The sequence below is a fragment of the Schistocerca gregaria genome, chromosome 3, assembly GCF_023897955.1.
Source record: "Schistocerca gregaria isolate iqSchGreg1 chromosome 3, iqSchGreg1.2, whole genome shotgun sequence".
In the NCBI taxonomy this organism is placed as follows: domain Eukaryota; kingdom Metazoa; phylum Arthropoda; class Insecta; order Orthoptera; family Acrididae; genus Schistocerca; species Schistocerca gregaria.
In genome coordinates, this window is record NC_064922.1 from 338,298,642 (window position 1) to 338,313,267 (window position 14,626).

The following is a 14,626-nucleotide window of genomic DNA, read 5'->3' on the forward strand; positions in this document are numbered from 1 at the left end:
GAACTTTTTATTTCCTGGTGGACGTTGCTGCAGTGAACAGTTTTATCTTGTGGAAAATAAGTAAAAGAGAACGTTGACAGCATGATCAGCTCACATACAGGATCTATCTAGCCAGACAATTGATTGCTGGCTTCTCATCCCAAAAAAAGGCGTGGACAAAAACCTGTCCTTCTGGCAAAAAGGACTAAAGTACCTGAAGCTTTTCGTCACGTGGCTGTAGGGGAACATCAACTCATTTTAGGAGAAACCTACTGGACGTGCCGTCGTTGTAGTACCAAAGCTGCGGAAAAGAGCACTCGCTGTGTTTGTACATATTGTCAAATACCACTTTGCATAGACCTATGTTTCAGAAAATTTCAAGGCAAGTAATTGTGAAGAATCATTGTAACAAGAGAAGTAAATTTATCAAATAAAAATGACGTATATTGAAAAAGTTGTTTTTGTCATTTAACTCCAAGGAAGGGCAGTGGGAAGAATACTTCCCACCTTGTTGTGTGACCTCACTTTCACCGTTGGAGCAAATTTGATATTCTGTATGATAAATATACCTATCTGTTAACTACTATCTGCTCTCCAATCATTAAAAAAACTGCTCAATAATTTTGCCCACGAAAGGGTTAAAATGCGTCATGATATGTGATGTATTCTTCTTTTCCTTACTTTTTTCAGCTTTTAGATATGGATGATAAACCAGATAGAAGCAACATGGAATAATACACATCAATTGGTTCAACAGTCGTGTACAGAAATTGGGTTTACTGGCATACAACACCATCACAAGCTTTCCTTGCTATTATAGAGGCAACTATGCACAAATAAAGAAATATGACACATTAAATCTTCTTAGGAAATAACTCGATGATCTCTCACAAAATCCCGACGAAAGCGTCAACAGCTGCAAAGGGGCGCGAATACAAGAAACTGTATTTGTCGGCTGACAGTGTTGGAGATAGGTGTAATAGATCCAGTAATAGCTTTCAAAGATGATATAACTTCTAAAATTCATGTCCTGAAAAAATTTGATATCCAGGCTGAGAGTAATATGGTTTATGTTCTAACAGTAATTGATTGGCTGTGAGTAAACATAATTTTACCGAGGAGACTAGGATAAATAAAAGAATTAAGGAAAAAGGTATGGAGGATAAAGAGCCACTTGACCAACAGGAATTTGAAGCTTGAATATTGTTAATCTGCAGACTGATAGGCTAATCAGATTGTAAATCTTTTGCGATTTACTGAAAACCGGAATTTTGTCACTGAGGTACACTTACCTCCTAAATGGCTGAAGTTAAATTCACTATAATTAGCACATATAATTGGAAGGAACTTCTCAACCTCCTTTGCCTATTATTTTCAGAAAATTCTAAGATATGACGATGATGATGAGTGTGATTAGTTACCTTATTTATTAAATATATTTCTGATAGTAAATTATTTTTCTCAGATTGACCTCAGCCTATAATAAATATTGTTGTCAACATCACAATATAATAGATATCTTCCTAATTTTATCAGAAATGATTTGACTAACAATCCTGACTGTTTGTAAAATTTTGAGCTACTTCTTCTTTATATATCAGTAAGACTGTCAGGGGATGAAAATGTTAAAAACACTGCCCGTTCAGGAACGGGCACCATTAAAAGAACACACTTATCCCTTTGGAAAGCTGTAAATGGTCTAGGACGTATCAAACACTCATGTGAGCCTCCACCGATGACTCACGCCATCGCACTGGAGTGGTGTGCACGTACCAATCACTAGTCAGGAATAAATTCAGTATGACTTGCTGACGCTGAGGCAAGACAGAATGGCAGAAACGAGCTATCGTTTTAGGGTGTACCTATGACCATGACGTGAGAAAGTTGCCCGATTTTTTGCTGTATCAGCGGAGAGAGTGAAACGTGTCTACAAAGAATTGTGTTCCACTCGTAGTAAGATCGTAACATACAAGAACCAGCTACGAGTGTCGTGCTTTGTCAATGACAGTCAATTTTGCATACTACTGGAATTTCTAGAGTCAGCGAGTAGCAGGTCCTACTCAACCAGTCTCCTAGTGATCATTGCAGGTGGAACCATATCCAGTAGGCATCTGGAGTCGGGTATCCGTACATATAGCTGTGTGTAAACAACGAAGAGGCACATTACATGAATTAGTTCCTTGTACAATTCGAAAACAATCTAAGAAACCACTAAGGCTGATTAATGAAAAAACTGATTAAAAGTTTAAAGAAAACTTGAAAATTTTGACTTGGGTGAGTTTGCAATGAACTTAATGTTAACTTCAAGTTCAACATACTTCTTAGTGACACCTATGATACCAGTTTTTCTAAAAAAAAGTAATTAAATGTAACTATGCAAAAAATTAAAGAAACATTGGATCACTATAGATACTAGAGATATTTCACAATGAAAAACGACTTATACAAAATAGCCAGAACAAGGAAGGCCCCAAAAATACTTTATTACAAACATTGCAGCGTCGTACTAAGAAAATGCTTAAAAATGCAGAAGTATGCACATCTTGTCTGAAACTACGAGACCACACAATAAAATAAAATCATTACGGAAAATTGTTAAAAGAGAGACAGGGAAGAAAACACAGAAGGTGACAGTATTTCTATTAAAGAGAATGGGAACGGTTACAAGGCAGTTCATGTGTAACATGTTTTAATAATTACATTTTGAAAATAGGTGAGGAAACTGGTGCAAATAGTCATAAGACAAAGTAAAACAGTATAGTGAAGAAACAATACACAGGACTCTCAGTGAAATAAAAATTCATTTCACATAAACATCGGAAATAAGAAAGATCATTATGATTCTATAAGGCAAAAGTTTATATGCGCTGAATGTTGTGTAGAATAAGACACTCATGTGGCCCTATAATTTGTAATGCTCTTAGGCACTTAAGCAGTGCATCATTCAAACTAAGTGTTTTCCCAGAAAGACTTACGTATGCCATTATTAGGACCTTGTATAAAAAGGGCGACTCTACAGGTGACAATAACTACTACCCAGTTCACTTATGAGTTGATTGTCTGAAATTGTTGAGAGGGTATTATAATCCAAGGTTGTCGCCTGCATGTGTAGTAACTGGATACTTACCGAATCCTTGCATTTAGGAAGAGTCATTCTGCTGAGAGAGCTATTTATATATTTACTGAGAGATAACACAATTTTTAAGTTATAAAATAAGAATAACTGGCATCGTGTGTGACTTATCGAAGTCATTTAACTGTGGCAATCATAAGATTTTATTAGAGAAGTTAAATTTTTATGGAATGTGTAGTTCAGCAAATGTCTGATTTGGTTCTTTTTTAAGACAAATGACGCAGAGAGGAATTGATACATTCTTCTTGGTGTCTGAGGGTATTTCACCTGTCACATAAATCTTGTGCATGACATGGAAGAGTTTTGTCGTGGCTGGCTCTCCCAAGGCTATCAGTAGTTCTGAGGAATATCGCCTACTCCCAGGTTCTTGTTTCGAATTAGATCTTTCAGAACTTTGTCAAATTCTTCTCACAGTATCATATCTCCCACTTCAGAATGACATTTTCACTTTGCAGCAGAGTGTGCGCTGATGTGAAAGTTCCTGCCAGATTAAAACAGCGTGCCGGACCGAGACTCGAAATCGGGACCTTTGCCTTTCGCGGGCAAGTGCTCTACCAACTTAGCTACCCAAGCACGACTCACGGCACGTCCTCACAGCTTTACTTGTGCCAGAACCTCGCCTCCTACCTTCCAAACTTCACAGAAGCTCTCCTGCGAACCAGCAGAACTAGCACTCCTGAAAGAAAGAATATTGTGAAGACATGGCTTAGCCACAGCCTGGGGGATGTTTCCAGAATGAGATATTCACTCTGCAGCGGAGTGTGCGCCGATATGAAACTTCGTAGGAGAGCTTCTGTGAAGTTTGAAAGGTAGGAGACGAGGTTCTGGCAGAAGTGAAGCTTGAGGACGGGACGTGAGTCGTGCTTGGGTGGCTCAGTTGGTAGAGCACTTGCCCGTGAAAGGCAAAGGTCCCGAGTTCGATTCTCAGTCCAGCACAAAGTTTTAATCTGCCAGGAAGTTTCATATCTCCCTCTTTCTATTCATTTACGTTCACTTTCTTTTGTATAATATTACTTTGAAGTTCATCGCCCTTGTATAGACGCTCTGTATACTCCTTCCACCTTTCCCCTTTCCCTTCTTTGCTTGGGATGGTTTACCATCTGAGGTCTTGATATTCATAGAGCTGCTTCTCTTTTCTCCAAAGGCCTTTTTAATTTTCCTTTCCCATAGTGAAATATGCTTCTAAATAATTGCATATGTCCTCTAGTCATTCCTGCTTAGCCATTGTGCACTTCCTGTAGGTCTCGGTTTTTAAACGTTGTATTTCCTTTTTCTCGTGTCATTTGCTGCATTTTTAATTTTCTTCTTTTTGCAATTAAATTCAATATCTCTTGTGTTAGCCAGGGATTCCTACTAGGCCTTGTCTTTCTATCTATTTGATGCTCTGCTGCCTTTACTATTTCATCTCTTAAATCTAACCATTCGTCTTCTACTGTGTTCCTTTTTCCTGTTCTAGTCAACCATCTGAAGCTCTCAACAACCTTTGGGTCTTTCAGCTTATCCAAGTGCTGTCTCCTTAATCACCTACCTTTTTTTCAATTTCTTCAGTTTTACTCTACAGTTCATAACGAATAAATTGTGGTCAGTGTTCACATCTGCCCCTGGAAAAGTCCTACAATTTGAAATCTTGTTCCTAAATCTCTGTCTAACCGTTATATAATCAATCTGAAACCTTCTGGTGTTTTCGGGTCTCTTACTCGTATACAAGTTTCTTTTATGTCTCTTAAACCAAATGTTAGTGATGATTAGATAATGTTCTCTGTAAAATTCCACCTGGCGGCTTCCTCTTTCATTCATTTCACCCAGTAAATATTCAACTACGAGGGTCACTCCAAAATAAATGCACACTTTTTTTTTAAAATCCATCTTTTATTCTACATGTTTGAAACTTTTACAGTTTGTTGATACATCCTATACTTTAGGGACAATATCTTCATTTCTCCACATAATATCCATTCCTCTCAACTGCCTTACGCCATCCTGGAACCAGTATAAACGCACGGTAAAATTCTGGACCAACCTGTTGGAGCCACTGTTTGGCAGCGTGCACAAGGGAGTCATCATCTTCAAACCTTGTTCCACGAAGAGAGTCTTTCAGTTTCCCAAAAAGATGATATTCACACGGAGCCAGGTCAGGACTCTAAGGCGGGTGTTTCAGTGTTGTCCATCCAAGTTTTGTAATCGCTTCCATGGTTTTTTGACTGACATGTGGCCGTGCATTGTCGGGCAACAGCAAAACATCGTGCTTTTGCCCATGTGGTCTAACACGACTAAGTCGAGCTTGAAGTTTCTTCAGTGTCGTCACATATGCATCAGATGTGATATCCAAAAACAAGAATCCTTCGGAATCGAAAAACACCATAGCCATAACTTTTCCAGCAGAAGGTGTTGTTTTGAATTTTTTTTCTTGGAATTTGCATGATGCCACGCCATTGATTGCCTCTTCGTCTCTGGTGAAAAATGATGGAGCCATGTTTAATCACCTGTCACAATTCTTCCAAGGAAATCATCTGCACCATTCTTGTACTGTTCCAAAAGTTCGCTGCATACCGTTTTTCTTGTTTCTTTCCGAGTCACTGTTAACATCCTGGGAGCCCATCTGGCACAATCCGTTTTTAACGCCAACACTTTCAGTATTCTGCAAACACTTTTTTCCCCTATCCCAACGTAGTGTGACAATTCGTTCACTGTGATGGGTGTGTCAGCAGTCACCAAGTCGTTAACTCCCTGCACATTGTCTGGAGTGTGTGCAGTACGGGGCCTGCCGCTGCGAGGACAATCCTCAATATTGCCGTGCCCGCTTTCATAACATAACGAGTTTGCTCACAAGCTAACTGTACTGGGATCGACAGCAACATCTCGGTACACCTTTTTAAGCCTCTTGTGGATGTTTCCCACTGTCTCGTTTTCACAGCACAGGAATTCTATGACTTCACGTTGCTTCTGACGAACGTCAAGTGTAGCAGCCATCTTGAAGACATGCTATGACGGCGCCACTCACCGGAACAGGTTGAACTAAGTTTGAAAACAAGCGCGAAGTATGTATCTACACACTGTAAAACTTTCACTCATGCAGAATGAAAACTGTATCTTTTGGAGTGACCCTTGTACTATTTTTCCGTCTCTTCCTTTTCCTGCTATCGCATTCCAGTCCCCTGTGACGATCAAATTTTCGTCTCCTTTAACTATTTGGATAATTTCTTTTGTCGGCCGCTGGTGGCCGAGCGGTTTTGGCGGTACAGTCTGGAACCGCGCGACCGCTACGCTCGCAGGTTCGAATCCTGCCTCGGGCATAGATGTATGTGATGTCCTTAGGTTAGTTAGGTTTAAGTAGTTCTAAGTTCTAGGGGACTTATGACCTCATCAGTTGAGTCCCATAGTGCTCAGAGCCATTTTTTGATAATTTCTTTTATCTCATCATACATTTCTTCAATCTCTTTATCATCTGCGGAGCTAAAAAAATGGTTCAAATGGCTCTCAGCACTATGGGACTTTACAGCTGTGGTCATCAGTTCCCTAGAACTCAGAACTACTTAAACCTAACTAACCTAAGGACATCACACACATCCATGGCCAAGGCAGGATTCGAAACTGCGACCGTAGCAGTCACGCGGTTCCGGACTGAGCGCCTAGAACCGCAAGACCACCGCGGCCGGCCTCTGCCGAGCTAATTGGCATGTAAACTTGTACTAATGTGGAAGGCGTGGGCTTCTTATATATCTCGGCTACGACAATGCGTTCGTTATGCTATTCATAGTAGCTCACCCACATTCCTATTTTCTTATTCAGTATTAAACCTATTCCCGGATTACTCCTTGTTGCTGACAGGTATGAAGATTACCGAACCATCAGTTTAATAAGTCACGACTGCAAAATAGGCACTGCAATATCTTATTCTCTTTCAAGAATTCAGACATGGAACTGTGGTAATTATGGAACTACATCATCTGCTGCCAAAGGATATTGAAACATTGTCAGTATATCTCCTTATGCCCAGGTGACATATACTGTCATCAGATCAGTTCAGTTGTTTACCATTAGTCTGTTATGTTCATCTTACAGCGTTTGTTACGGTATTTGCTGTACTATACAGGGTGGTCCATTCATAGTGACCGGGCCAAATATCTCATGAAATAAGCATGAAACGAAAAAACTGCAAAGAACGAAACTCGTCCAGCTTGAAGGGGGAAACCAGTTGGCGCTATGGTTGGCCCACTAAATGGTGCTGTCATGGGTCAAATACATATCAACTGCGTTTTATGAAATAGGAACCCCCATTTTTGTTATTTATTCGTGTAGTACGTAAAGAAATATGAATGTTTTAGTTGGACCACTTTTTTCACTTTGTGACAGATGGAGCTGTAGTATAAGTATGTGGTATCACGTAACATTCTGCCAGTGCGGACGGTATTTTGTTCGTGATACATTACCCGTGTTAAAATAGACCGTTTACCAATTGCCCAACGGGCGTGTGCCATGTATGCTGCTTGGTATTCTGGACGACATCATGCAAGTGTCCGTACCGTTCGCTGGATAGTTACGTTATTTAAGGAAACAGGAAGTGTTCAGTCACATGTGAAACGTCAACCACAACCTGCAACAAGTCGGTGTTTTAGCAGCTGTCGCGGCTAATCCGGACATCAGTAGCAGGCAAACTGCGGGAGAATCGGGAATCTCAAAAACGTCGATGTTGAGACTGCTACATCAACATCGATTGCACCCGTACCATATTTCTATGCACCAGGAATTACATGGCGACGACTTTGAACGTCGTGTTCAGTTCTGCTATTGGGCACAAGAGAAATTACGGGACGATCACAGATTTTTTGCACGCATTCTATTTAGCGTCATTCACCAACAGCAGTAACGTAAACCGGCATAATATGGACTATTGGGAACGGAAAATCCACGATGGCTGCGACAAGTGGAACATCAGCGAACTTGGCGGGTTACGGTATGGTGCGGCATTAGGGGAGGAAGGATAATTGCCCACATTTTATCGATGGCAATCTAAATGGTGCAAAAAAGTGGTTCAGATGGCTCTGAGAACTATGGGACTTAACTTATGAGGTCATCAGTCACCTAGAAATACTTAAACTGAACTAACCTAAGGACATCACATACATCCATGCCCGAGACAGGATTCGAACCTGCGGCCGTTGCGGTCGCGCGGTTCCAGACTGTAGCGCCTAGAATCGCTCACCCACCCCGATCGACTAAATGGTACAATGTATGCCGATTTCCTACGTAATGTTCTACCGATGTTACTACAAGATGTTTCACTGCATGACAGAATGGCGATGTACTTCCAACAAGATGGATGTGTGGCGCATAGCTCGAGCGTGGTTGAAGCGGTACTGAAAAGCATATTTCATGACAGGTAGATTGGTCGTCGAAGAAGCATACCATGGCCCGCACATTCACCGGTTCTGACGTCCCCGGATTTCTTTCTGTGGGGAAAGGCGAAGGACATTTGCTACCGTGATCCACCGACAACGCCTGACGGCATGTGTCCGCGCATTGTCAATGCATGTGCGAACATTACGGAAGGCGAACTATTCGCTGTTGAGAGGAGTGTCGTTACACGTATTGCCAAATGCACTGAGGTTGACGGACATCATTTTGAGCATTTATTTAATTAATTTGGTATTTACAGGTAATCACGCTGTAACAAATGTTCAAATGTGTGTGAAATCTTATGGGACTTAACTGCTAATGTCATCAGTCCCTAAGCTAACACACTACTTAACCTAAATTATCCTAAGGGCAGACACACACACCCGTGCCCGAGGGAGGACCCCAACCTCTGCAGAGACCAGCTTCACAGTTGCAGACTGCAGCGCCCGAGACCGCTCGGCTAATCCCGCGCGGCAAGACGCTGTAACTTCATGCGTTGTCAGAAATGATAAGTTCACAAAGGTACATGTTTCACATTGGAACAACCGAAGAAAAAAATGTTCAGACGTACCTACGTTCTGTATTTTAATTTAAAAAACCTACCTGTTACCAACTGCTCGTCTAAAATTGTGAGCCATTTGTTTGTGACTATTACAGCTCCATCTACCATTAAGCGAAAAAAGTGGTCCAATTAAAACATTCATATTTCTTTACGTACTAGACGAATAGGTAATAAAAATGGGGGTTCCTATTTTTTTAAAAATGCAGTTGATATCCGTTTGACCTATGGCAGCGCCATCTAGCGGACCAACCATAGCGCCATCTGGTTTCCCCCTTCAAGCTAGACAAGTTTCGTTCTTTGTAGTTTTTTCGTTTGACGCTTATTTCGTGAGATATTTAGCCCGGTCACTATCAATGGACCACACTGTAACGGCTTTCGTCCAGGTGACATATACTGTCATCAGGTCAGTACGGAAATAGTCATTCGACTCGTTCAGTTGTATGCCAGCAGCGTGTTATGTTCATTGCACATCGTTAGTTACGGTATTTACTGTACTAAATAGAAGTAGGAGCGCAGCTGAGCTTACCTATGGTGATCATGAGCTGGAAGAAAGAGCCGAGCGTGCCCCGCACCGAGCTGTGCGCGATCTCTGCGACGTAGACGGGGGCGACGGCGCTGATGCCGCCGACGGCGAGCCCGGCCAGCAGGCGCGCGCAGTAGAGGGCCGCGGCGCCGCCCGCCGCCAGGATGACCACCCAGGAGGCGGCCAGCGGCAGCGCCAACCCCAGCAGAGCGGGCCGGCGGCCCACCACCTGCGACACGCGGCCCGCGGGCAGCGAACCCACCATCGATCCCACGGCCAGCAGCGACCTGCACGCATCCGAGCACCATTTGTCTCCACTCACGTCCTACCTCCAATTGAGGCATCACGAATCGTATCGTCACCAAACCTTCCACCAAGTCCAAGGACACCAGTGACCTGCTTGTGGAGAGGGAAGCGCCTGTTTACAATCTGAGCCTCGATTCACATCGCATCTCCAGTGGAGGCACTTCTATGGAATATGACAGCAGAGCACCTCACTACACCACCAGCCTCAATCCGTATGTGACGTTCAGTGATGCTTCCAGTCCCTATGGAACGTTCCGTGGCGTCTAACGACAGGAGCGACCGGCTCACATGAGGACACTTCATTGCACCCTCAGCCTCAGTACATATATCGCATCCAGTTGAGACATCATGCATCCCATTGCCACCAAACCTTCAATGAAAGAGAGCAGTGACATGCCCTACGCCCTCTTCCTCAGTTCACATCCCACATCCTGTTAACACATCGTAGGTCCCATCGCTATCTATATTCTCTTTTCTCTGTGAGGTACTGGATGGGCTAAACAAAAAATTTCGAACGCTTGGAGTATTTTTTGATTTAACGAAGGAATTTGACTGTGTTGATCTCACAATATTGCTCCAGAAGTTGGACCATTATGGAATAAGGGGAGTAGCTCACAATTGGTTCACCTCTTACTTTACCAACAGACAGAAAAAGGTCATTATTCACAATGTTGATAACGGCTGTGATGTGGGTTCTGAGTGGGGTACTGCCAAGTGGGGGGTGCCCCAGGGATCAGTGCTGGGGTCGCTCCTGATCTTTATTTATATAAATGATATGCCCTCTAGTATTATGGGTAACTCTAAAATGTTTCTGTTTGCTGATGTCACTAGCTTGGTAGTAAAGGATGTTGTATGCAACATTGACTCGGTTTCACGTAGTGCAGTACATGACCTCTGTTCATGGCTTGTAGAAAATAAACTAACGTTAAATCACAGTAAGACTCAGTTTTTACAGTTTCTAACACACAATTCAACAAAACCTGACGTTTTAATCTCACAGAACGGGCATATGATTAGTGAAACTGGGTGTTTAGATAGATAGTAAACTGTCGTGGAAAGCCCACGTTCAGGATCTTGTTCAAAGACTTAATACTGACATTTTCACTATTCGAACGGTATCGAAAGTGAGTGATACTTCGACACGTAAATTAGTCTACTTTGCTTATTTTAATTCACTTATGTCGTACTGTATTATGTTTTGGGGTAACTCTTCCCATTCTAGAAGGATATTTTTGGCTCAGAAACGAGCGGTCCGGGCAATAAGTGGTGTTAGTTCACGAACCTCTTGTCGACCTCTGTTCACGAGTCTGGGTATTTTGACATTGGCCTCTCAATATGTATATTCCTTATTGTCGTTTCTTGTTACCAATATTAGTTTATTTCCAACAATAAGCAGCTTTCACTAGGTTAATACTCGGCAGAAATGAAACCTCCATTTGGATCGGACTTCCTTAACTTTTGTCAAAAAGGTGTGCAGTATACTGCTGCATCCATTTTCAATAAGCTGCCACTCGAATTCAAAAATCTTAGCAGTAATCCACGCGCTTTCAAATCGAAACTGAAGAGATTCCTCATGGGTCACTTCTTCTATTCCGTCGAGGAGTTCCTTGAAAAATTAAGCTGGTTCTCATTGTATTGTTGATAGCGTTTGCTTAAACTTATGGACTGACTTTCTTTCAGGTTCATGAACATTTATTTTTATCTGTTATTACTTTTATGTTTTAATTTCATGTACTGACACGTTCCATGACCTTGCAGATTTGCTCCTCAATTTGGTCCTACGGAACTTGACATGTAAATAAATAAATAAATATTCCATGGAGTCTAAGGAGAGCAGTGACAAGCCTACACGATGGTGCCTCGCTACACCCATAACCTTACTTCACATCTTGCACCCTGTTGAGGCATCATGATGCCATTACCACCAAACTTTTTACGAAAATAAGTAGTGACATGCCCACACGAAGTCATACTACACTCTCAGTCCCAAATCACATCCCATATCTAGCAGAGGACCGTGGATCACACCACTACCGAAAATTCCACGGGGTCTACAGCCAACAGCGACCCACTCACGTGATTACACCACGCTTCAACCTTGTTTCGCATTGCACCTATTTTGGTAACAACTTGGATGCAGTCGCTACTACAATTCTGACTGAGCCTATGGCCATCAGCGATCTTTCGATGTGAATGCGCTTCACTGTACCGTGAGTCTCGATTCAGTCCTGGTCTGCAGCTGATGCATCGTTGGTAACATTGTCACTGAAACTTCATGTTGCCCGTTGACATGTAGCACAAAGCTATCAACCCCAAGAGAAAACCGGCTATTTGAAACGCAATGTTCTTTGTTCATACATTTTTGCATGCAACAGATGCAAGTCAGCAAGTAGATTCCGTCTTCATCCTTTCGAAAGGCGTTTCACACTGTTTGACAACTGCGTTCACTAATTAGATTCGATCGCACAATGTTGTCTAATATGTGACTGACTCGATAAAGATTTATCTCACCATGGAACGGTCTAAGGCGCTGCAGTCATGGACTGTGCGGCTGGTCCCGGTGGAGGTTCGAGTCCTCCCTCGGGCATGGGTGTGTGTGTTTGTCTGTAGGATAATTTAGGTTAAGTAGAGTGTAAGCTTAGGGACTGACGACCTTAGAAAGGAGAGAAACAACCGATGGACCTCAAGGAAATATAATAGCACCCCAATGATCTTAGCATTTGCGAGGTGCAATGATCAGCAGCAGTATAAGATAGTTCGCTAACGATGTTTTCTACTGATGGGTATCGCGACTCCACAAACGTAAGGGCATCCATAAATACTTGTACAAAATTTCTACTTGGCGCAACAAACAACAAGTCTCTTTATATGTGTGTGAATGCAGCGAAATGGCTATAAGAAAGAGAGAGAAACTTGTAGTATCACGTCACATCATATATTAGCAATATGAAAGGGGACAGTGACAGAAAGTGAGAATTAGAGAACTAGCAAGCATGGAATACGTGTTCAGAAGGTTTCGGAACAATACAGTGCATCTGTAAAGGAAACCATACACAAGCCAGTAGCGCAACCAATTTGGTGTATCTATGACATCTGACAGCGAGGAATGTTGATGTCCTGCGATGTGCGCTATCAACGACTCCTCTGGCGACTGGGAAGAAGCGTTCTGGGTATAAAATGAGCTGTCTAATAAACTGCGTGTTGCTCCATAGCAGGTGAAATACAATAGTAGATTATTGTCCCAGTATTAGCAGTCATTGTCAACTATGCATGAAAATACAGCAGATATAATTAACTCATGGGAGCGTGTAACGTAAATGCTAGGGTAACGTCAATGGAGATCCTGGGCAGAGAGACGACGTATTCTCTCGACACCATGTTGCTTGAAGTTAGAGACCCTGTGTTCGAAGCAGACTCTGCTATAATTAAGCTGCTTTTGACGTATGTGTCCTGCAGGGTCATATAATACGACAAGGAAGATTAAAGTACGCACACAAGAGTGTTCAGTGTAATTAGAAGAAGACCATGTTGGGAGAAATTACTGTATACACCGTGTGATTCAGACGTTTCAAGACTGATGTATTTCTGTGTAGGGGAGCGCGCACGGATCGGTTCCGCCGGGTGGGGGAAATAGTGGGTGGTCCCAGGGAACGAACTGACGCTGGGGCACTTGCCTCTGGAACCCTGGAGAGTGCGCATCGCTTGCCGCGTGAGTGCGTGTCATTGACCTCGGTCGAAAAGTGGGAGAGGCGGAAGTGGAGCAGCATTATGCGTTTAAATTTTGAGTTCAACTGAACAAAACCAGCGCAGACATTCTCGGTATGATTCAAGAGGTCTTTAAGGAAGAAGCCATGTCCCGTGCAATGGTTTTCATGGGGCACAAAGATGGCCGCAGGAATGTTTAAGACGACAATCGCTCTGGTAGGCCATCATCAAGAATGGATCAAAATATGGAGAGAGTGCGGGAACTTTCAAACAATGACCGTCGTCTTAGTACGAGATTAATTACCAATGAAATGGGACTCAGTCAGAGTACGGTTTGGAGGACTGTGACGGAGAATTTGATGATGCGAAAAGTGTGTGCCAAACTGGTGCCGGAAGTTATGTCGGTGGATCAAAAGAAACGGCGCATGACTGTTTGTCACGAAATGCTCCAACGGTTGAATGTTGATCCGAACGTTCTGGAGAAAGTGGTTACTGGTGATGAGACCTGGGTCTACACGTACGATCCTGAGTCGAAGCGTCAAAGCTCAGAATGGCACACTACTTCCTGGCCAAAGCCCAAAAAAGCTCGCATGAGTAGGTCGTGTGTGAAGTGCATGCTGATTGCTTTTTTATGGTAAAGGAGTGTTTCACAAGGAGTTTGTTGCTCGTGGACAGACTGTCACAGGAGACTTTTACGCTGGAGTGCTCCGCCGCTTGACGGATCGAGTTCGCCGCGTCCGCCCGGCTGGCTATCAAGGGCGATTGGATTCTCCACCGCGGCAACGCGCCCGCTCACACGTCGGGCGCCGCTGCCGAATTTCTGGTCACGTTCAATGTGACAACACCGCCACAGCCACCGTACAGCCTCGACTTAGCTCCAAGTGACTTTTTCGTCTTCCTCTGAAGCTAGACAGGTTTAAAAGGGGAGCGACTCGACTCCATCGATGCCATCCAGCAGGCTTCGACGAGAGCCCATGACAGCATGACGCCCGAGGCCTTCCAGGAGGGCTAAGAACAGTGG

At 43.0% G+C, this 14,626-nt stretch overlaps 1 protein-coding gene across 1 annotated transcript in view; it reads right to left on the reverse strand.

Annotated features, from left to right (window-relative positions):
* LOC126356333 (facilitated trehalose transporter Tret1-2 homolog) overlaps positions 1-14,626 on the reverse strand; it is a 65,730-nt gene that overhangs the window by 12,094 nt on the left and 39,010 nt on the right. The window contains exon 3 of the mRNA XM_050007316.1: positions 9,598-9,881. Within this exon, the coding sequence (XP_049863273.1) occupies positions 9,598-9,881 (284 nt within the window). The remainder of the gene's footprint in view (positions 1-9,597; positions 9,882-14,626) is intronic.